The 21,967-nt window shown below is 41.5% G+C and overlaps 1 protein-coding gene across 1 annotated transcript; it reads left to right on the top strand.

The window, feature by feature from the left end:
• The first annotated feature begins 15,305 nt into the window (after positions 1-15,305).
• C9H2orf66 (chromosome 9 C2orf66 homolog) lies at positions 15,306-17,045 on the top strand. Its single transcript, XM_004426861.3, has 2 exons — positions 15,306-15,536; positions 16,852-17,045. Exons 1-2 carry the CDS (start codon positions 15,306-15,308, stop codon positions 17,029-17,031), a joined length of 411 nt encoding a protein of 136 aa, XP_004426918.2. The 3' UTR covers positions 17,032-17,045.
• The last annotated feature ends 4,922 nt before the right edge of the window (positions 17,046-21,967 follow it).

Here is a 21,967-nt window from a genome sequence, read left to right as displayed (position 1 = left end):
CAGTGTGGTTTTGGCAAAATGGTAGATACCTAAGTCAATGGAACAGAACAAAGAGTTCAAAAATACATCCCATGAGAGCCAGCCCTGATGGCCTAGTGGTTAAAGTCTGGCTCACTAGCCTGGTTCCTGGGTGCAGAACCACACCACTTGTCTGTCAGTAGCCATGCTGTGGCAGCGGCTCACATATAAGAACTAGAAGGACTTACACTAGAATATACAACTATGTACTGGGGCTTTGGGGAGGAAAAGAAAATAGGCCCCATGTGTTTATGAGTCAATTGATTTTCAACAAAGGTGCCAAAACACTCCAACAGAGAATGAAAATTTTTTCAACATATAGTGCTGGAATAACTGGTTACTCATATGGGGGAAAAAATAAACCTGGACCCTTCCTTCACATCATACACAAAAACTAATTTGAGATAAGTCTAAATGTAAAAATTAAACTATAAAGCTTCTAGAAGAAAATATAGAAAAATACTTTGTGACATGATGGTAGGCAAAGATGCTTAGACAGAATAAAGAAATCAATGATTGAAAAATTGGTAGATTATACTTCATACAATTGAAGATATCTCATCAAAAGACATCATTAAAGGGCAGGCCCTGTGGCCTAGTGGTTAAGTTCAGCACTCTCCGCTTTGGCAGCCTGGGTTCAGTTCCCGGGCATGGACCTACACCACTTGTCGGTGGCCATGCTGTGGCGGTAACCCAAATACAAAATAGAGGAAGATTGGCACAGATGTTAGCTCAGGGCGAATCTCCCTCAGCAAAAAAAAAAAAAAAAAAAAAAAAGACACAGACAGAGAAACATTTCTGACAAAGGATTTGTTTTCAGCATATATAAAATACTTCTCCAAGTCAATCATAAAACCTCAAATAACCCAATTTTTAGACATGGAATTTTTAAAAATGGAAGTCAGCAGGTAATATTTTTAGCAGAATCCTAGAATGTCCCCACTGCCACTTGGGAGCACGTTATTGTTGGAGGATTAAGATGAAATCATCTCTGCTCCTGAGGTTTCTCAGGGATTTTCCCAGGGCCAGACTTACAGAATGCACTTTTTTTTTAAATTTTTTGTTTATTGCAGTAACATTGGTTTATAACATTGTAAAAATTTCAGGTGTACATCATTATACTTCTATTGCTGCATAGATTACATCCTGTTCACCACCCAAATACTAATTACAACCCATCACCACACACATGTACCAAATTATCCCTTTCACCCTCCTCCCTCCCCCTTCCCCTCTGGTAACCACCAATCCAATCTCTGTCTCTATGTGTTTGTTTATTGTTGTTATTATCTACTACTTAATGAAGGAAATCATACGGTATTTGACCTTCTCCCTCTGACTTATTTCACTTTGCATAATACCCTCTATGTCCATCCATGTTGTCACAAATGGCTGGATTTCATCGTTTCTTATGGCTGAGTAGTATTCCATTGTGTATATATACCAAAGCTTCTTTATCCATTCGTCCCTTGATGGGCACTTAGGTTGCTTCCAAGTCTTGGCTACTGTGAATAACGCTGCAATGAACACAGGGGTGCATGTACCTTTACAAATTGGTGTTTTCAAATTCTTTGGATAAATACCCAGCAGTGGAATAGCTGGATCATATGGTAGTTCTATCTTTCATTTTTTGAGGAATCTCCATACTGTTTTCCATAGTGGCTGCACCAGTTTGCACTCCCACCAGCAGTGTATGAGAGTTCCCTTCTCTCCACATCCTCTCCAACACATGTTGTTTCCTGTCTTGTTAATTACAGCCATTCTGACAGGTGTGAGGTGATATCTCATTGTAGTTTTGATTTGCATTTCCCTGATAGTTAGTGATTTTGAACATCTTTTCATGTGTCTGTTGGCCATCTGTGTATCTTCTTTGGAGAAATGTCTGTTCAGGTCTTTTGACCATTTTTTAATTGAGTTGGTAGTTTTTTTGTTGTTGAGATGCATGAGTTCTTTATATATTTTGGAGATTAAGCCATTATCAGATGTATGGTTTGCAAATATCTTCTCCCAATTGTTAGGTTGTCTTTTCGTTTTGTTGATGGTTTCCTTTGCTGTGCAGAAGCTTTTTAGTTTGATGTAGTCCCATTTGTTTATTTTTTCCATTGTTTCTCTTGCCCGGTCAGACATGGTGCTTGAAAATATGTTGCTAAGACCAATGTCAAAGAGCGTACTGCCTATGTTTTCTTCTAGAAGTTTCATAGTTTCAGGTCTTACATTCAAGTCTTTAATCCATTTGGAGTTAATTTTTGTGTATGGTGTAAGGTAAGGGTCTACTTGCATTTTTTTGCATGTGGCTATACAGTTTTCCCAACACCATTTGTTGAAGAGACTTTCTTTTCCCCATTGTATGTTCTTGGCTCCTTTGTCAAAGATTAGCTGTCCATAGATGTGTGGGTTTATTTCTGGGCTTTCGATTCTGTTCCATTGATCTGTATGTCTGTTTTTGTGCCAGCACCATGCTGTTTTGGTTACTATAGCTTTGTAGTATATTTTGAAATCAGGGAGTGTGATACCTCCAGCTTTGTTCTTTTTTCTCAGGATTCCTTTAGCTATTCGGGGTCTTTTCTTGTTCCATATAAATTTTAGGATTCTTTGTTCTATTTCTGTGAAAATTGTTGTTGGAACTTTGATAGGGATTGCATTGAATCTATAGATTGCTTTAGGAAGTATGGACATCTTAACTATGTTAATTCTTCCAATCCAAGAGCACGGAATATCTTTTCATTTCTTTGTGTTTTCTTCAATTTCTTTCAGCAATGTTTTATAGTTTTTGGTGTACAGATCTTTCACCTCTTTGGTTAAGTTTATTCCTAGGTATTTTACTCTTTTTGTTGTGATTGTAAATGGGATGGTATTCTTAATTTCTTTCTGCTACTTCGTTGTTAGTGTATAGAAATGCAACTGATTTTTGTATGTTGATTTCGTATCCTGCAACTTTACCATATTCGTTTATTACTTCTAAAAGTTTTCTGGTGGATTCTTTAGGGTTTTCTATATATAAAATCATGTCATCTGCAAATAGTGACAGTTTCACTTCTTCCTGTCCAATTTGGATCCCTTTTATTTCTTTCTCTTGCCTGATTGCTCTGGCTAGGACTTCCAGTATTATGTTAAATAGGAGTGGTGACAGTGGGCATCCTTGTCTGGTTCCTGTTCTTAGAGGGATGGCTTTCAGTTTTTCACCATTGAGGATGATATTAGCTGTGGGTTTGTCATATATGGTCTTTATTATGTTGAGGTACTTTCCTTCTATACTCATTTTATTCAGAGTTTTTGTCATAAATGGATGCTGTATCTTGTCAAATGCTTTCTCTGCATCTATTGAGTTGATCATGTGATTTTTATTCTTCATTTTATTAATGTGGTGTATTATGTTGATTGATTTGCGAATGTTAAACCATCCCTGCATCCCTGGAATAAATCCCACTTGATCATGGTGTATAATCTTTTTAACGTATTGTTGTATGCGATTTGCTAGTATTTTGTTGAGGATTTTTGCATCCATGTTCATCAGTGATATTGGCCTGTAATTTTCTTTTTTTGTGTTGTCCTTGTCTCGTTTTGGTATCAGGGTAATGTCGGCTTCGTAGAATGAGTTAGGGAGCTTCCCCCCCTCCTCAATTTTTGGAAGAGTTTGAGAAGGATAGGTATTAAGTCTTTGAATGTTTGGTAGAATTCACCAGGGAAGCCGTCTGGTCCTGGACTTTTATTTTTGGGGAGGTTTTTGATTACTGTTTCAATCTCCTTACTGGTGATTGGTCTATTCAAATTCTGTACTTCTTCTTGATCCAGTTTTGGAAGGTTGTATGATTCTAAGAGTTTATCCATTTCTTCCAGATTGTCGAATTGGTTGGCATATAGCTTTTCATAGTATTCTCTTATAATCTTTTGTATTTCTGAGGTGTCTGTTGTAATTTCTCCTCTTTCATTTCTGATTTTACTTATTTGTGCCTTCTCTCTTTTTTTCTTGGTGAGTCTAGCTAAAGGTTTGTCAATTTTGTTGATCTTTTCAAAGAACAAGCGCTTGGTTTTATTATTTTTTTTTATTTTTTTTTTTTTTTTGGTCTCTATTTCATTTATTTCTGCTCTGATTTTTATTATTTCCCTTCTTCTACTGATTTTGGGCTTTGTTTGTTCTTCTTTTTCCAGTTCCTTTAGGTGCATTGTTAGATTGTTTATTTGAGACTTTTCTCGTTTATTGAGATAGGCCTGTATTGCTATAAACTTCCCTCTTAGAACCGCTTTTGCTGTATCCCATAAATTCTGGCATGTAGTATTTTCATTTTCATTTGTCTCCAGGTATTTTTTGATTTCTTCTTTGATTTCTTCATTGACCCAGTCGTTATACAGTAGCATTTTGTTTAATCTGCATGTATTTGTGGCTTTTCTGATTTTCTTCCTATAGTTGATTTCTAGTTTCATACCGTTGTGGTCAGAAAAGATGCTTGGTATTATTTCAATCTTCTTAAATTTATGGAGACCTGTTTTGTGGCCTAATATCTGATCAATCCTGGAGAATGTTCCATGTGCATTTGAAAAGAACGTGTATTCTTTGGTTTTTGGATGGAATGCTCTGTATATATCTACTAGGTCCATCTGTTCTAGTGTGTCGTTTAAGGCCAATCTTTCCTTATTGATCTTCTGTTTGGATGATCTATCCATTCGTGTAAGTGGAGTGTTAAAGTCCCCTACTATTATTGTGTTACTGTCTATTTCTCTTTTTATGTCTGTTAATAATTGCTTTATATATTTAGGTGCACCTACATTGGGTGCGTAGATATTTACAAGTGTTATATCCTCTTGTTGGATTGTTCCCTTGATCATTATGTAATGCCCTTCTTTGTCTCTTTTTACAGTTTTTGTTTTAAAGTCTATTTTGTCTGATATGAGTACTGCTACCCCAGCTTTCTTTTCATTGCCATTTGCGTGGAGTATTTTTTTCCATCCCTTCACTTTCAGTTTGTGAGTGTCTTTACGTCTGAAGTGTGTCTCTTGTATGCAGCATATATATGGGTCTTGTTTTTTTATCTAATCAGCCACCCTATGCCTTTTAATTGGAGCATTTAGTCCATTGATGTTTAAAGTAGCTATTGATAAGTACGTACTTACTGCCATTTTTTAACTTTTTTTTTCTCAATGTTTTAGTAGTCCTTCTCTGTTCCTTTCTTCTTCTATACAGAATTGATGGTCACTTTAGTTTGACCTCTGTCTGAGAGCTGTACACTTTAACTCCCCTCCTCCCTCCTTTTATGTTTTTGATATCATATCTAACCTCTTTTTTGTACATTTGTATCCATTACGTTCTTATCATGGAAATAGATAATTTTTCCTATTTGTGGTCTTCTCTTTTCCCCTTAAATCAGTCCCTTTAACATTTCTTGTAGCACTGGTTTCTTGTTAACAAACTCCTTTAATTTTTGCTTGTCTGGGAAATTTTTGATCTATCCTTCCATTTTGAATGATAACCTTGCTGGGTAGAGTATTCTTGGCTGTAAGTTTTTTCCCTTTAGCACTTTAAATATATCGTGCCACTCTCTTCTAGCCTGTAAGATTTCTGCTGAGAAGTCAGCTGATAGCCTTATGGGGTTTCCTTTATATGTAACTTGACTTTCTCTTGTGGCTTTTAGGATTCTCTCTTTATCTTTAATTCTGGACATTTTGATTATGATGTGTCTTGGTGTGGGCCTCTTTGGGTTTATCTTGTTTGGGGCTCTCTGTGCTTCCTGTACCTGGATGTCTGTTTCCTTCTTTAGGTTAGGGAAGTTTTCATCTATTATTTCTTGAAATAGATTCTCTGCCCCCTTGTCTCGCTCTTCTCCTTCCGGGACACCTATAACACGGATGTTAGTGTGCTTGATGTTGTCCCAGAGGTCCCTTAGACTGTCCTCACTCTGTTTAATTCTTTTCTCTTTTACCTGTTCAGCTTGGGTAATTTCGTCTAGTCTTTCGTCCAGCTCACAGATCCGTTCTTCTGTATCCTCTACTCTGCTTTTGAGTCCCTCTAGTGAATTTTTCATTTCCAGTATTGTATTCTTCATTTCTGATTGGTTCTTTTTTATATCTTCCATTTCTTTGTTGACATTCTCACTGAGTTCATCTATTCTTCTCCCCAGATCAGTGAGCATCCTTAACACTCTTTGTTTGAACTCTCTGTCGGGTAGGTTGCTCATTTCCGTTTCACTTAGTTCCTTTTCTGGGGTTTTGTCCTGTTCCCTTACTTGGAATGTATTCTTTTGCCTCCTCATTTTGCCTCTTTCCCTGTGCTTGTGTCTATGTATTAGGTAGGTCAGCTACGTCTCCTGCTCTTGGATAGGTGACCTTATGTAAGTGATGCCTTAGGAGGCCTGCAGTGTGCTTCCCTCAGTTCTCAATGTTCCAGGGGTGACCCCTATGTGGGCTATGTGTGTCCTTCTGTTGTGGCCTGTTTGCTCTCCCTGTAGGCGCCCAGGGAGGCTGAGTTATGCTCCTGGCCAGCTGTTGTAATGCTCAGCTGCTTGTAGTTGTTGTGGGCCCTTCAGTCTCTTTATCAGGTGTGGGGAGCCCCAGCACAGTTGGCTGCAAGTTCTAATACCACACTTGTGTTGCAGTATTTCTTTTAAGTGAGTAGGCCCCCAGAGTGGCAGGTTGTTAGGCTCAGGGCCTTACAATTGCTATAAGCCTCTAGCCTATTAGGTCTCTTGTCAGCTCTCTGAGGATTGCAGCTGGGTGGGGCTGGCCTCAGGCATGGGAGCACCCAATTGTTTCAGGCTTTGGAAGGTGGGGCAAACCTCCTATGTGGGTCTTTGAGAAACACAAGTCTTCTGCAGCTGACAAGTCCTGCCACCCACAGGTCCACACACACAGTGAACACAGTCCTGCCCCATGTGCGCGCCCTGACCTCCTGAAGCAGACCCAGTCTCTCCACGGCGGGAGCCCCACACACTCCACCACTGCCCCACACTCTCCGCCCACTCCTTGTGCACGTCCTGCCCCGCTAAAGTCGGCTCAGTTGCCAGGCTGCAGAGAATCCAGTCATCAATCTATGCAGGCCCACAAGTTGCCCAAGGGCTTGTTGTTGGCTAGGGCCAGTCTCTAGGGTGGGCTGCCTGCCCTGGCTGAGCTGGATTAAATCGGTGTTCTAGTGGGTGGGACATACCTGAGCTAGCAGGCCCCAGGGAGAACTCCAATGGCGTCTGTGTCACCACGCCCACACCAGGCCACAACAATGGCCGCTGCCAATGTCCCAGTCCCTGGAGAGGTCTCACCTCTCACTGAGATGCACTCAGGGCCTTTTAGATGAGTCTCTTTTCACCACAGCACTGTGCACCTTTCTTTCTGGTGATTTTAGGATGCTTTCTGAAACAGGTGAGTTTGCGCACAGGCCCTTTAAGAGCCGGTTTTACTTTCTTTGTGAACCAGCTTTTCTGGGGGTACTCCCCAATGTTTTAGTAGCAGGCAAAGTCAGATATTCTGCCGCTGGTCTCGATTGTGCTGGGTCCACAAAATGCCCACAGGGGGCGCTCCCCGGCTCAGGGGCCCGCTCCTCCAGGGAGGGCTGCATACCTTTGGGCTGCTCCCGGGCAGACGTGAGGCGCTGCGGCTTGTGAAGGCGGCGTTTTTCCTCTCCAGAAGGGAGTCTCTGCCTCTTCCACCTCAGTTAGGATTGTCCGTTGTTGCAGGAGTTCCTCTCATCCAGTTCTCAGTTCTGTCTCAGGGGTAATTTTCCACGAGTAGTTGTAAATTGGCTGTGTCCACGGGAGGAGGTGAGTTCAGAGTCTGCCTACGCCGCCATCTTGACTTCCTTCCCAGAATGCACTTTTGAAGAGAGAGGGTCAGTGTCTGCTCTTTATTCTATTTTGTTTAAAATAATCAGATAAATTTTTATGCACCTGGAGGACTAAACAGCTCCCAGAATACGAGGAATGAAACATCAATTTGGGGGAGGCTGTTTTTGGTTTTGTTTTTTGATTTTTTTTTTTCAGGATGAAAGCTCACTGGCTCTATTTCACAGCTCACAATTGATGAATAGCACTAAGAGAGACAATCATTTGACCATTATACCCAAAAATATCCAAAGAAATACCCATCTCAATTGCCTTCAATTTTTCCCTTCTCTGAAACTACTCCCTTTATCATACAAAATATGTGCCTGGAAATTCAGGTGATGTTTTGAGAATGATTTTTTTTTTCAGTTACTTAATTTTATTAATGGATTAAAATATGTGGTTCATTACAAACTTATATGACTCATGGATGGGGTCTTATCTAATTTAATAATCTAAGATGGAAGCTTTTCTTATCCCTTTTATATCAAAAAGACATTTTAAAGTATAGTTTTACTCCCATAAAACTCAGGTTCATAATAGATATTTCAACCCAAATCCACTGTGTTGTGAATCGGATGACGGAAGAAGCTCTGCCCTTCTCAAGCGGAATAAAGAATTTAGATCGAGCTTCTGGGTCTGTCCATGGCAGTGTATTCAGTAGAAACTGAAGCAGTTGTGGTGAGCTATGGGTCTTTCTCCTTCGCCACTGGCCTAACATCTTGACATTCCTTTTACTAGTTTTCCCTGGCAACTGTAACAAATTACTAAAAAGTGGGTGGCTTAAAACCAAAATGTATTGTCTCACAGTTCTGGAGGCCAGGAGTCTGAAATCAGTATCAGAAAGTCAAAGTGTGGGCAGGGCTGCGCTCCCTCTGGAGATCCTAGGGAAGAATCTGTTCCTTTTCTCTTCCAGCTTCTGCTGGCAGCCTACATTCCTTGGCTTGTGGCCTCCAAACAATTTAAATAGACAGGCGTGTGTGGTCATAAAAGGGCCACACTCCCCCAATCTTCATTGCTTTGTGTGCAACAGCCAGATTGAATATTAATTTACACTTTACTGGCCCATTGAATATTCAAATCAAATCAACAAATATTAATTGGCCATCCACAGTCATCTCTCCATCTTTATTAAAATATGACAGTAGATCTTTAGGTGAACAATACGAAGTAGAAATGTAACAAGATTCAAATTTCAAAAGAACATTATAAAAATCTAAGCTCAAATTTTACCTAAAGATTTATTAATTTGTTTAACATTTGTGATATGCTTGCCTACTCTATGCCAAGCATCACGCCAAGCTCTGAAGAATCCATGATAGAAAAGACAAGGTGCCTACTTTAAGGAGCTCACCTTGTGAACAACGAGACGTGCAAGCAAATATAGTCATCCTAAGTCAACAAGATAAAAGCTGTTGAAGAGATTAAGTGCTTTCTTTTTCTGGGAAGTGACATTTGAGGTAAGCCTTGAAAGACGGGGGAAGTTCTGATGTCACGCAAGGGTTAGAGAAGGCATTCCAGGCAGAAGCAACAGCAGGTTCAGAGGCCCTGAGGTGTAAGTATGGGTGGTGTTCCCTGGAGCAGTCAAGTGGCTGAGAAGGTATGACTGAGCCATATTGAGGGCCTTGACTTCTGCCTTACAAAAGCAGACTGCCTGTTGACAAGCTGTTTGCAAAGCCCTAAGAAATGGTTTAGCCTTCTGTAGTTTAGGAAAACTCCTTCACTCCTTTATTATGACTTTGGAGGTACCCATACGGCCTGAGATGACAGGAGACTGGGAACCTGGTTCTCAGATCCAGGCTGAGAGAGTTCAGTTTCTATCTCAGTCACTGTGTGAATCTACATGTCCATTTTCTTGCTCTACTTCTCCAAGCTGGCTTTAGATCAAGCATGATTATCATGATTTTTACCTTTTGATGCCTCTACTCCTTCACCGTAGTTGCAAGAGAAATAGCTTGAACTTAGGGCAGGATTGAAAGATATGTGTTGGCTGACCCTCTCTGATTAGCCCAAATTACGGCACTGGCATTTCTGGAAGGCCGGTGGTGAACGTGGACCAGAGGAGGGACCATGAGAGAAAGAGAGGCTGCTGCCCCAGCCCCAGCGGATGCCCCAGTCCAGCGGATGATAACGAAGACTTGACAAGAGCAAAGGCCGTGAGGCCAGGCTGGGCTTGAGAGCAAACGCTCTCAAGGAAGGATGGCCACCTCACTTAGCCCTTGTCCTCCTTCCTTTATGGGCCCAGACTTCTAGAACTGGCTCACCCCCTGGCCCTAAGAGGTAAAAACAGCTGTAACATGTTTTAAACAGAGGAGGATCTTTTTTCCTCTTTAATATACCCCTTTAACATTTTTATAATTTTATTTATTTATTTTTCCCCCAAAGCCCCAGTAGATAGTTGTATGTCATAGCTGCACATCCTTCTAGTTGCTGTATGTGGGACGCGGCCTCAGCATGGCCGGAGAAGCAGTGCGTCTATGCGCGCCCGGGATCCGAACCCGGGCCGCCTGCATCAGAGCGCATGCACTTAACTGCTAAGCCACGGGGCCGGCCCCCCTTTAACATTTTTAAAACAAAACAGAGGACAGCAAAGAATAAAGATTTCTCCCTAGTGAATGACTAGAGAATTCCAAGGGTCCACTCTGTACAGTCAGAGGTCCTTACACTGTATTGATACTGCCAAAAGGGACAAATGGTTAACCAGAGTGTGGAGGTGTTCAAGAATGTCATGGGTTTTTTTAAACTAACTTTGTCTGACTCTAAGCTCCCATCTGAATAGGGGGCTTGGGGGTAGGTCCAATTTCAGCGGTTTCTGAGACTTTCCTCACCTCCCCCGGGTCTTATAGGATCTGGAAGCTTTGTGTGGCCCAAGGATAGGAGGGGTGAGCCTCTCCTCTCCTGGTCATCGTGGTCACTGGGGGTCCCCTGACCCACAGCTTTTGCTTCTGTTCTGTACATGGCAAGAAGCGTTTCTCCCTTCTCCCCTCTTCTCTTTAGTCTACTTTCAAACTGAAATCTGCCCACTGCCACAAAAAGCAGTTATGATTGCTATGAGCAGAAAGCTGCCCGGCTTACTCTGTTAATCACATCCTTCCATTATCTCTGAGGCTCTCATCATCGCTAAGGGAGCAGTCTATAAGCAATAATTTCCCTTCCCCTTACTCAGATCAGGGGGAAGAAAAAGGAGATTAAATTCTCCTTCTGTTCATGACACAACTGATAGCTATATCATCTCTGTCTTTTTTTTCCTAATAAGAGACAGGAAGAATTTGAAAAGGTTACCTAGTCCAACAGCGATAGTTTTAACCTTTTCCTCTGCCTCCCACACTGTCCTCTTCATTCAGTGCCCTTTCCTCAGCTTTACCATTATGTTTGGGTTTCAAGTCTCATTAAGTTTGTAATTCAATCAACACATATTGATTGGATTTCCTTTGTGTGTAGCCCTGTGCTGAGTATGCTGTTTTCTTCTCAATTTCTAACAGAGAAATGCCAGCAGAGCATTCGTTCAGATGCCTCTGGATGTGGAAGAGCCTTTTTGCCTAGAATATCCAACTGCTACTTTGACAAATGCTCTGTGTAATGAACAAGCCAAAGGGGATAATTTAGACCAGAAATTAATGGTTCGGGAACCTGAACTATCTTGGGTTGTCTTTTTTCCATCTCTTTTGTGTGTGTGTGTGTGTGTGTGTGTGTGTGTGTGTGTGAGGAGATCAGCCCTGTGCTAACATCTGCCAATCCTCCTCTTTTTTTGCTGGGGAAGATTGGCCCTGGGCTAACATCCGTGCCTATCTTCCTCCACTGTATATGGGACGCCGCCACAGCATGGCTTACGCCAAGCGGTGTGTCAGTGCGCGCATGGGATCCGAACTGGCGAACCCAGGGCCACCGCAGCGGAGCGCGTGCACTTAACCGCGTGCGCCACCAGGCCGGCCCCTTTCCATCTCTTTTGATTGAACTTACAAACCAAATAATTGCATCTACTTGGTGCTGCGTCGATACATTCTGAAGAAAATGTCATCGTCGGCTTTATCAATAATACATTCTGCTCTTCAAAACAGAGATTTAAAATTAAGAAACAATTAGAGGAATTAAAAACATTTATTTTATTTCAATATATAGTTCCTTTTAACAATCCAGGAAACTCTAGTCTTAGTGAACAAGATGATAATACCTATGTGGCACCTTTAGTCTATTGCTCCTTTGGAAAACTATGAATATTTCTTAAATGGGGAGCTCTGAAAAGAGAGAACAGGGGCCGGCCTGGTGGCGCAAGCGGTTAAGTGCATGCGCTCCAATGCTGTGGCCCAGGGTTCGCCAGTTCGGATTCCGGGCGCGCACCAACGCACCGCTTGTCAAGCCATGCTGTGGTGGCAACCCACATAAAGTGGAGGAAGATGGGCATGGATGTTAGCCCAGGGCCAGTCTTCCTCAGAAAAAAAAAAAAAGAGAAAGAACAAATGAGTTGTGTTTTTAGAGAAATAGAAGTAAAATTAGAAGTTATTCATAGATAAATGGTTATGAACATCTATTCTAATGTATTCAGTCTTTCCCACTTAAAGTGTTGTCCATACACTGGTCTGTGAAGGTAAGGGTGAGCACTGTCTAGGGGATTTGCAGTGGAGTGACTTGGCAGTCGTCTCATTAACAATTTAATACTTCCATATTACCAGGTGCTTTAATTTCCAAGTCCTGGAGTTTTAAGGAGAGTTGGTATAATGAAATTCCAAGGTATTCATTTACTCACTTAACCACAGACATTTAAACAAACTCAATGACATTAAAAACAATGATGACAACACCTTCCCTTGACTCCATCTCCCCTCCAGTTACTGCCTTCTCTCTCTCTCCACAGGGAAACTCCTCACAGCTTGATGTACTCACTACCTCTCCTCTCTGTCCACTCTCTTCTAATCTGACGTTCACCCCCCGTCTACCAAAACAGCTCTAATGCTCCACGGACACTTTTCAGTCCCCATTTTATCCATTTGTCCCTTCTTGAAACACTTTCTTCTCTTGCTTCCATTCTCTCCTGGTTTTCCCCCACCTTCTGGATCTCTTTTGTGTAGATTCCTGTATATGGCTGTTCCATGTTAAGATTTCTCAAAGCTCAAGTCCTAGGCCACCTTTTCTTCTCATTTTCTAATCTTTACTGAGGTAATCTCATCCACTTTTATGCCCACATTTACATTTCCTTCCCAGACCTCTCCTCTGAGCTCCAGACCTGTGTGTCCAATTGTGTACTCTCGACCCCTACTTGGAAATCTCAAAGGTCCTCAAAATCAACATGCCCCGAATGGAACTCAGCATCTTAATCCCCCCTTGCCAGTGTTTGATATCTCAGCAATGGCACTGATGTCCACTCAGCTGCATAATCCTGACGCCTAGGGATTGGTCTTGAAACTCTCTTCCCCTTAGCTCTGCCTCCCATAGTATCCAGTGTGTTACCAATACCTTCTAAGTATCTCTCAGACCCACCCACATCTCTGCATCTATGCTCCCGCCCTAATCCAAGTTAACATCTTGTCCTATCTGGACTTCTGCAGTAGCCACCTAACTGGTCTCCCACATCCCTCTTTTCCAGCTCAATCCGTCCTCCCTACTGCAACCAGAATAACCTTTTTAAAATGCAAGTCTGATCAAGCTGCCTGGATGCTTAAAACCTTTCAATCACTTAGCATTGCTTGCAGCAGAAAGATCATAATCTGACTACCTGTAAAGACTTGCATCAGCCCCCACCCCACCCCCCGCCGCTCCCTCTACTCCTTGCATACTAACTTACTTTCAGTTGCTTTCATGTGCCAGGTTCCTTTCAGCCACAGGGTCCAGCACAGGCTTCAGCACAGTTGTTCACTGTGTTTCAAACTCTTTTCTTGGTCTGTCCTCCCTAGGTTGCCTAACTCTACTCGTCTACCCGATGTAAGGTCACTTCTTCACTGAAGCCTTTCCTGACCCCTGAGACTGAATCAAATCCCCCTGTTCTACACTCTCATAGCACCCAGTTTCTCATCAGAGAAATTATCTTCATTTGTGTTTATACATTTTGTTGCATAATGATTTGATTAATGTTTGTCTTGCCCAATAATCTGTTAGTTCAATGAGGGCAGGGACTATATTTATTATTCTTACCATTTTATCCTCAAAGCCTAGTGCAGTGCCTGGCACATAGTAGGCACTCAATAAAAGTTTCTTGAATGAATGAACAAAGGCATGAACAAATGAAGGTCATAGTGACTTGCTCAAGGTCAAGATGGCAAGCCTGAGACCGCAGCCAGGTGTTCTAATTTCCAGTCCAGATTACTAGCCTTCTTACAAAGAGCTTGTCCTAGATTGTTCTGAGTTATTGGAACCAAAGCAACTTCACAACTCATCAAGTCCAATTTCTTGACCCTACCATTTTCTATGGATGGCATTTATCCAGCAAGGGGATGCTGTAGGTAATTTTTCCTTTTTCCACAAAACACACGCTATCTTGTTGCTCTATTTTGAAGGGGTATTATGATAAACCATGCCACTATCTAAAATTTGTAAAGCTTCTTGGGATTCTCAGAAGAAATATAAGGTATAGGCCACAAAGAGCAATTTTGTCTCTTGCAATAGAATTTCCTGTTCAAAAAATGCTGTTAGTTTGAAAAGTTGGTATCTCCAAAAGAGCATTCTATTAGGTGGGATAATCATCATGATACTCCCAGCTGCTGCGTATACAACTTCTCTTACCAGTGAAAAAGGAGAAAGCCACTTTGCTGTGTGGAAGCGCCTTGTGTGTTTTCTAAAATCTATATAAAATGTTCAGTGGTTAGGAGGAGAGGCTGCTGTATTTATAAGACAAATAGGTTCACCGTTACCCTGAAGAAGCTTGAAGAAGTGATGCTCAAGGGTCTTTGTGCCATGGATGAAAATGGAATCATTATTTTTGAATTCCCCTTGCTCACGTCAATGACTCCCACCTACAGCCGATCCACTGGTTATAAGTAGCCATGAATCACCTTGCAGATTGTAGGCAAGGTAACCAACTGGCGCCAGCCAAAGCCAAACTCCTGGTAAGCTTAATTAGCCCTTTCTGTGTGTTTCGTGTCCATTTCACACCTTTGAGTGGGAGACAGTCTCTATTTATGCTGGTATGGTGTGTCTGTCTCAGACCTGTGTGTAAGGTGCATTTCTCAGTTTAGGGTATATATTTTTTTCTCTTTTTTTTGAGACTGCTAACACATAAGTAATTTAAGGTTAGCTTCTTTTTTTTGTTTTAAGACAAAGTGCATTTGGAGACAAAGTGCATCTTTTTCAAAGATGAAAAGGCATACTCAGACTTTCTAGGTTGTATTCATAATTGCTTTGCTTATCACTGTATAATGCTGTCATCATCATGGACTCCTTTAAGCCATCAACTGGATTTTGGGGGGCCTCACTTGCAAATGAACCCGGAAAAAACGGGCTGCAAAATTCAGGTGAACCAATATACTATTTCTTCTTCCTTGTCTTGCCTTAACAATGTTTCCTCTTTCTCTTTTCTACTTTTGCCCTCCCTTCTCTCTCTCTCTCTCTTTCTCGGTGACCATCGACATTTCCCTGGTCCTTCCTTTCACTCAGCTTCATTCCACCATGCCCAAAGCATTCCTGCTGCTGTGTGTTGCCCTGGTGCTACTTGGGCTTGTGCATGGAGCCACGCTGAGAAATGAAGAGAAATGGAAGTCACTCAACAACCCCAGAAACCGTGAGCTGGTAAGAACATACACTGGGACACGCTGGGCTGCAGGCTGGATTCATGCTCACTGTAGTCTGCTATCGCACAGTAGAGAGGACCTACCAAGGGCTGAGAAGATTCCCCAACAGGACCGGACAAGAGTTTTGCTAGCCTAGTGGCTGGCATCCTATTGTTCCTCTGGCCAATCTACATTTGTTTCTGTAAGGAGAAACAAATTTATATTTAGAAATGATCTTATACACACATAGCACACTACATTTGTAAATGGTCTTATATACACATGGACTTTATAGCCTTGATTTCTAATACACATACAAAGTCAGGAATGTAACACGGAAGTGCTCATTGTACTGCCTAGGTTGAACTGATAATAAAACAGAGTCTCATATAACCAACACTTGCAAAGCTCAATTGCAAAAACAGAAAGTTTACCTGTATTCTTGTCAATTCACTAGGCATTATTTTCAACATAAAGGCATCTAGGAAATAGAATTCAGAATATCAGTAAAAATTCTCTTTTAAAAAATATGCCAGGGGCCAGCCCCATGGCGTAGCAGTTAAGTGCGCGCGCTCTGTTGCTGGCGGTCCGGGTTCAGAACCCGGGCTCGCACCGATGCACCGCTTGTCAGGCCATGCTGTGGCGGTGTCCCACCTAAAGTGGAGAAAGATCGGCATGGATGTTAGCTCAGGGCCAGTCTTCCTCAGCAAAAAGAGGATTGGTATGGATGTTAGCTCAGGGCTGATCTTCCTCACACACACACAAAAAAGCCAAATAAATAAACATGCTGACATTACTATTTCAAAATATAGTTTTCCTAAAGAAAATGATGTGAAACCTAACCATATAGGATTAAAACAATCAGATAGCACTTTGCACAGCTTCTATGTATTCATTTCCTAGAGGAAAGCTGAAAACCCCATGTCTGAAAAGAAACTCTTGCAGAAGGCAGTGATGGGGGTCTATGTCACTGTCAGTGAGGGGAGGCACCAAGCTCTGATCACTGTGGAGTTCAATTTAAAGTCCCCGACCTTGGCACCCAGAGATGCACAATGAACCTTCTGACGGTGGTGCTGTTAATAATGGACATCCCTCTCGCTTTCCACCAAGAATGGTGAATTATCTTGTTAAGGGTTGAAATGTCAGAAGGAAGGCATGGTGGAGGACAGTAGAGGGGAGAAGAAGTAGCCAAAATTGGTACTTCTGTTTCTGAGTTTTCCACCTCCTGCCTCCTAGATTAGCCCTAAAGTCAATTCAGGGGGAAAATATTCATCTTTGAGTATTTTTGGTGTTTAATTTATATATGGCATTGAACATTTTTTTTCTCTATTCAGTTTTTCAGAACCCTTCAGGCATATTTTAAGGGAAGAGGTCTTGATCTTGGGAGGTTTCCAAATACTTTCTCCATGAATGAGAATCCCAGACCCTTCTCTTTCCGGGCAGAACTTATTGCATCCGCATTTGCAGATTACGAAGAACAGAAAAACTCCCTTCTCAATTACCTCAAAGGCTGAAGTTTCTTCTGAGCGCAGGTAAAACTGATTGCTTTGTTCCCAGGATCTGTCCAAACATACAACTCAGTCATAAAGTCATAAAGAGATTTTGAAAGTATTTATTTGAGAAATGATTTTATTTCCTCATATAAATAAGTGCTCAGTTTTGATGATACTCATCGCTGTTAATATTCGGATTTGGTTCAGGTATTTTACGGTCTGTTTTTAAAAACAAATGACAGTTATGTTTTTTTAGCATAGTTTTCTGGGGAGAGATACATTAAAGTAGTCAAATTATCACTCTTAGTAGGATTATTAAATATAATGAAATACACACTTTTACCTGTATCTTTTTTCAGCTACGTTATGTGGAATAATGTAGCTAAGTTATGTGGAAATCATATATAAAGAAATATGTCAAATTGTGCAGTTGGATTACATGGAAAGTAAAAGTTAAAAGAATGGTTTTCTTTGGGAGAAAGTATTAAGCATATATTTGAGCTTAAACTTCCTCACCTAGAGAAAAAAGAAGTAGAATATTAGTAAAGATGGCATTTTTATCATAGAAAAAATAGAAATTTATTTATGTTTAAGATTTGAATTTTATTATTCTTATTACTTTAGCATTCCTATCAAATAAACACCTACCGTTTAGAAAGGAACAGGTATGGTGCATTCCAAGAAAATACATTATGATTCTCGTCTATTAGCTTTTTGTTCTGCTGAGTAATAAAGGGAAATGAATCATAATTAAAATCTACTCCCGGGCAGGCCCTGTGGCTTAGCGGTTAAGTGCGCTGCTCCACTACTGGCGGCCCAGTTCGGATCCCGGGTGCGCACCGACGCACCGCTTGTCCGGCCATGCTGAGGCCGAGTCCCACAGACAGCAACTAGAAGGATGTGCAGCTATGACACACAACTATCTACTGGGGCTTTGGGAGAAAAATAAATAAATAAAATTATTTAAAAAAAAACCCACTCCCATTCTTCCACAAGCATACGGATGAAATTGTGAGAAAGCATACAATTGTTGCACTTCATTATGTTTGTGAAGGGATTTTGATTATTAGTTCTTTTAAATGTGATGATTTTTTAAAAATAATGACTGTGATTCTAATAAGAAGATGCAATTTACCATGTGGCATATGCACTTGAAAACTGTCCTACGATGAGAAAATAAAATAGGATAAACAAAAGGATGTTAGTGAAGGGTTCCCTTGACTATTTTTCACACTTAGGCCCTAGGGTAGCAGACACTAAAACAGAGAATACTTGTTAACACCGCAGTACCTACTTCAGTATGAGACTGTATTGCATACAAGTTGCCTCTAATCCTTAGATTTTTCAACTATAAATTGCAGATACTAATCTCTAACTCATAGAAAGTGTCAGAGAAAACACTGAATACATACTTTCACGTGAGCATGGAATGAGGTCATGGGTATGGCGGGAAACAGAAAGCAGCCAGTTGGTGGTGTTGTAATGTAATGGGAATTATTCAACTTTGTGGAAGAAGGGCAGCTTCTGATTTGGAGAATATTTCATAATTACGAGCTCTCCTTTCCTAACATCTCTGATCAGAAAATGAAGACAAAAACATTTTTCAGTGAAATATGTTTATCTTTGGATCTTTGTGTTAACAGTGTGGTCTTCATTTTCTATTTCCTGATAACATTTTCTTGTTCTTTCAGGTGTCTGGCTATTTTAAAACTAGAGATGAAGCATCTCATTAGAAAAAGTCAACAATGGTCATGGCTAAACTTTTGTGTGTGTTTTCCCCCTCCATTTTTATTTGTCAGTTTGTAATGATTTTATTCAGCATTTCCAGATTTACATATAAATAGCTTGAGCTTTGGCACATATGTGACTTATGTGTGTATTTTTCGTGTTTTTTCCTCACTTTTTAACCATAAATATCGATGTAGAGCACTGCATATATTTGCAAGAGTTACAAAAACACCATAAAGTCCAAAGAAATGATGAGCTTCTGAATTGCTTCCTTTTAACCTTGTCTTGTATTTTTATTACCTTTTATCAATCAATATTTTCATTTGAAAGGAATGTTGCTCATTTTTACTTTAGTTTATTATATGTAACAGGGATTTGGGTTTAAAATTTGTCTTTTTCCTAAAAAAAGATGCATTCTCACTTTTAGCATATGCTATTGAAAGACCTCACAAGCTTAGTTTCATACACAGGGAAAGTGATAAATAGCCACAATTAAGTTGAAATGGAAAGCAAAGAAACATGAGATTCTAGGAGTTGCCAGGGTCCCTGGGAGATGTTCTTTGCCACTATGTCCAGAGGTGGACCTTGTGCTCCCAAGTATCCTAGCCATGCCTCAGCTCTGGCTCTCCCGCACACGACTTCCTCAAGAAAGGAGAGTAGAAATGGGTGGATTTTCTCCTTTTACAACCCACTCTTGCTGCCCACCCCAGCTTGGGCCAAATTATTCTGATTCTCATATTCTCTTTTGGAATAGCTACTTTTCCTGTATCTTTATGGAGAGCTGCATCATTTTCTCTGTGATTCCTGCAAAAGGAACATTGTACTAGGAGCAAACATCAGCGTCCTAATAACACTAGTCTGTACATTCCAAAATAGTTTCCTGTGGCTTTTTTGTGGATGATTGATACTGAATATCAACAATAAAATATTTATGTAAGAACAGATTCTGTGTCTAGTTTAATATGTTCTGTTGTCGTTAGTTGTGTGTGTGTGTGTGTGTGTGTGTGTGTGTGTTTTCCCTGGAGGGTTGGTAGGTCTCTGTGAGCAGAGATCATATCTAAGCCATTTTTCTTTCTCCAGCAACTAGCACAATGACTAGCATGTAGCAAGTGTTCAATAAATACTTGTTGGGTTGAGGTAAATGGGTGCCATTCTGCTATTATTCACAGTAATGGAAGATGCTTGTAGTTAATGTTAAGAATTTTTTTAAGCTTTTAAAAAATGTAATTATTAATCAGCTATTCCCCATAAAAAATATAGCTTATTCAGCTAAACAGTAGAGTGGTAGGGAGTGTTCCATCACTGTCCAGTTCCACTCAAATACAGTGCCTGGTTTTCATTTTCCTTTTCACCACCCTGCTCTAGAGTCAAGACCTTCACAAAGGGAATGCTTATAAGCTTCAGGGCCTTTGAAAAGGAAGGGCATCCACACGGGACTGTTAACTATGAGCTTGCAAAGTCTCAGGGCAGGGCCATGCATCCTTCTGCTGGAAAACTCCTCACAATTGGCAGGTGGCTTTTGATGGAAGGCCTACTCTCCACAGTGACTAGAGTTTCTTAAGGATGATGCTATTGGCAGTTGGGGAAGGACAAGTCTTCACTGTGTGTGATCATGTAGCACACCTGGTACCCAGACACCGTCTATTAGTAGTTTCCCCACCACTGCCCTATTATTTTGACGACCAACACCTCCCCACACACGTCTCTAACAGCCCACTGGGGAAGTGATCTTGCTCTTGGCTGAGAACCATTGCTAGGAAAACAGAAGTGTAGTGTTCCTCCAATGAAAATAAATGGTCTGCAGGTGATCTGGGCTCTCAAGGGATCCGTGGTACTTCTCTACATAGGTCCTTGACAGCCTCTCAGCACTGACTCTGCTCCTCTGATGAGGACCCCATTCCCCATCCCCAGGACATCGCCTCTTGTCCCCTATCCCAGACCTGGGGGGTCAAGAACCGTTAAGAATGTGAGGTTTTCCTCTCCTCGCCAGCTACACGCTAGCCTGTACAGCTTCACAGATCCTGGCAGACACCTGAGCCTCCCCGGGCCGGGATGGCAGACTCTATCACCCACGGCGCTGCGGGCAGCGCGAGTTTTACATTCACATTGGTTCTCCTCTTTCCCCAAGTATCATGGGGGCCACGTGGAGGTGGCTCCAGGTGTATGTAGTGCGCAAGTAAGTTTGTGCCAGAGCTGAGGAACCCCAAACTTAGGAAACCCCCACTCCTCTAAGGGAGCTACTAGGAAACATGGCCAACCTTTGCCCCAGGGGGAAATATTACTTTTGTTATACTCGTCAGAGAACAAATCTGCCCACTGCCCTGGAGGCAGACAATATCTCTGTCTTTCAAGGCTGTTTGTTCTGCAGACATCCTTGAAAAGACAGTTCAGAATGAAAGCTCTCACAAGCTTTTTCAGGAAAGTGAGAGAACTGTGGAAAAACTGTCTCCCCAAAAGGGTCACAGCCCTCTTCCCCTTGACAAGGAGAAAGGATGGAGTCATCTCTTCCTCGGGTACTCTTAATTCTATCGTCATGGCGCAAATGCAATGTTCTGTGTTCTTCAGACTTTCCATTTTGATACTCAGAAATCAGTCTGAAAGTCTGAAAAGTTTCTTCTTGCTATTTTCATTACTGCTGTAACAGTTCCACATCATCTCAGGGTAATGCGGACGCCTCTGACTCACCAGGGGACAAATCACTTAAAGTAAGTGGAGAAAAGAAAAACAGAAAGATTACAATGTCAGGATATGTTGCTACAATCTGACCATAAATGAACCTTCATGTCATCAACGTGTTCCATGGCGGAGAAACTATCCTTCCACCCCTTGCTCCCTGCTCCCGATTCTCCACATGAATCTATGTCTTCACAATTGGTATCGCCATATTCCAGGCAGCCAGTAATAAAACGAGCTGGTCTAAGCCATCTGGGTCTAGGACAGCGTTCTCCTTACCAGGTGATCTTCTTTCTCCCCTTTGAGTCCCTTCTTTTCCCCTAGGAGAGTTAGGACTAGACTCTTGAGTTCCTCTCAGATGGCACTCCCTGACTGTCTGGAGAAACTCAGGGGAGGGTTTTCCTATAAGTGATTTCTGAGGATTACCTTAATGCACCCCACCCCACTAACCCCCCATATTTTACACCCAGGTAGGGCCCTGAGGAGCCTTCGTCATGAGAAAGGGGATGACTTCTAGCTGTGAAATTTTTCTCTCACCTCAAGCCCGCCTCTTGCA

The sequence above is a fragment of the Ceratotherium simum genome, chromosome 9 (assembly GCF_057802395.1).
Source record: "Ceratotherium simum simum isolate JZ-2026a chromosome 9, ASM5780239v1, whole genome shotgun sequence".
NCBI lineage: Eukaryota > Metazoa > Chordata > Mammalia > Perissodactyla > Rhinocerotidae > Ceratotherium > Ceratotherium simum.
The sequence above is the reverse complement of the archived record's forward strand: the minus strand, read 5'-3'. Positions and strand labels throughout refer to the sequence as shown.

Excerpts from the sequence above, each read along its gene's own strand:
- C9H2orf66 (XM_004426861.3), top strand. The coding sequence starts at position 15,306 with ATGTTTCCTCTTTCTCTTTTCTACTTTTGCCCTCCCTTCTCTCTCTCT. Across the intron at positions 15,537-16,851 it reads ACCCCAGAAACCGTGAGCTG|TTTTTCAGAACCCTTCAGGC; the intron begins GTAAGAACATAC and ends TTCTCTATTCAG.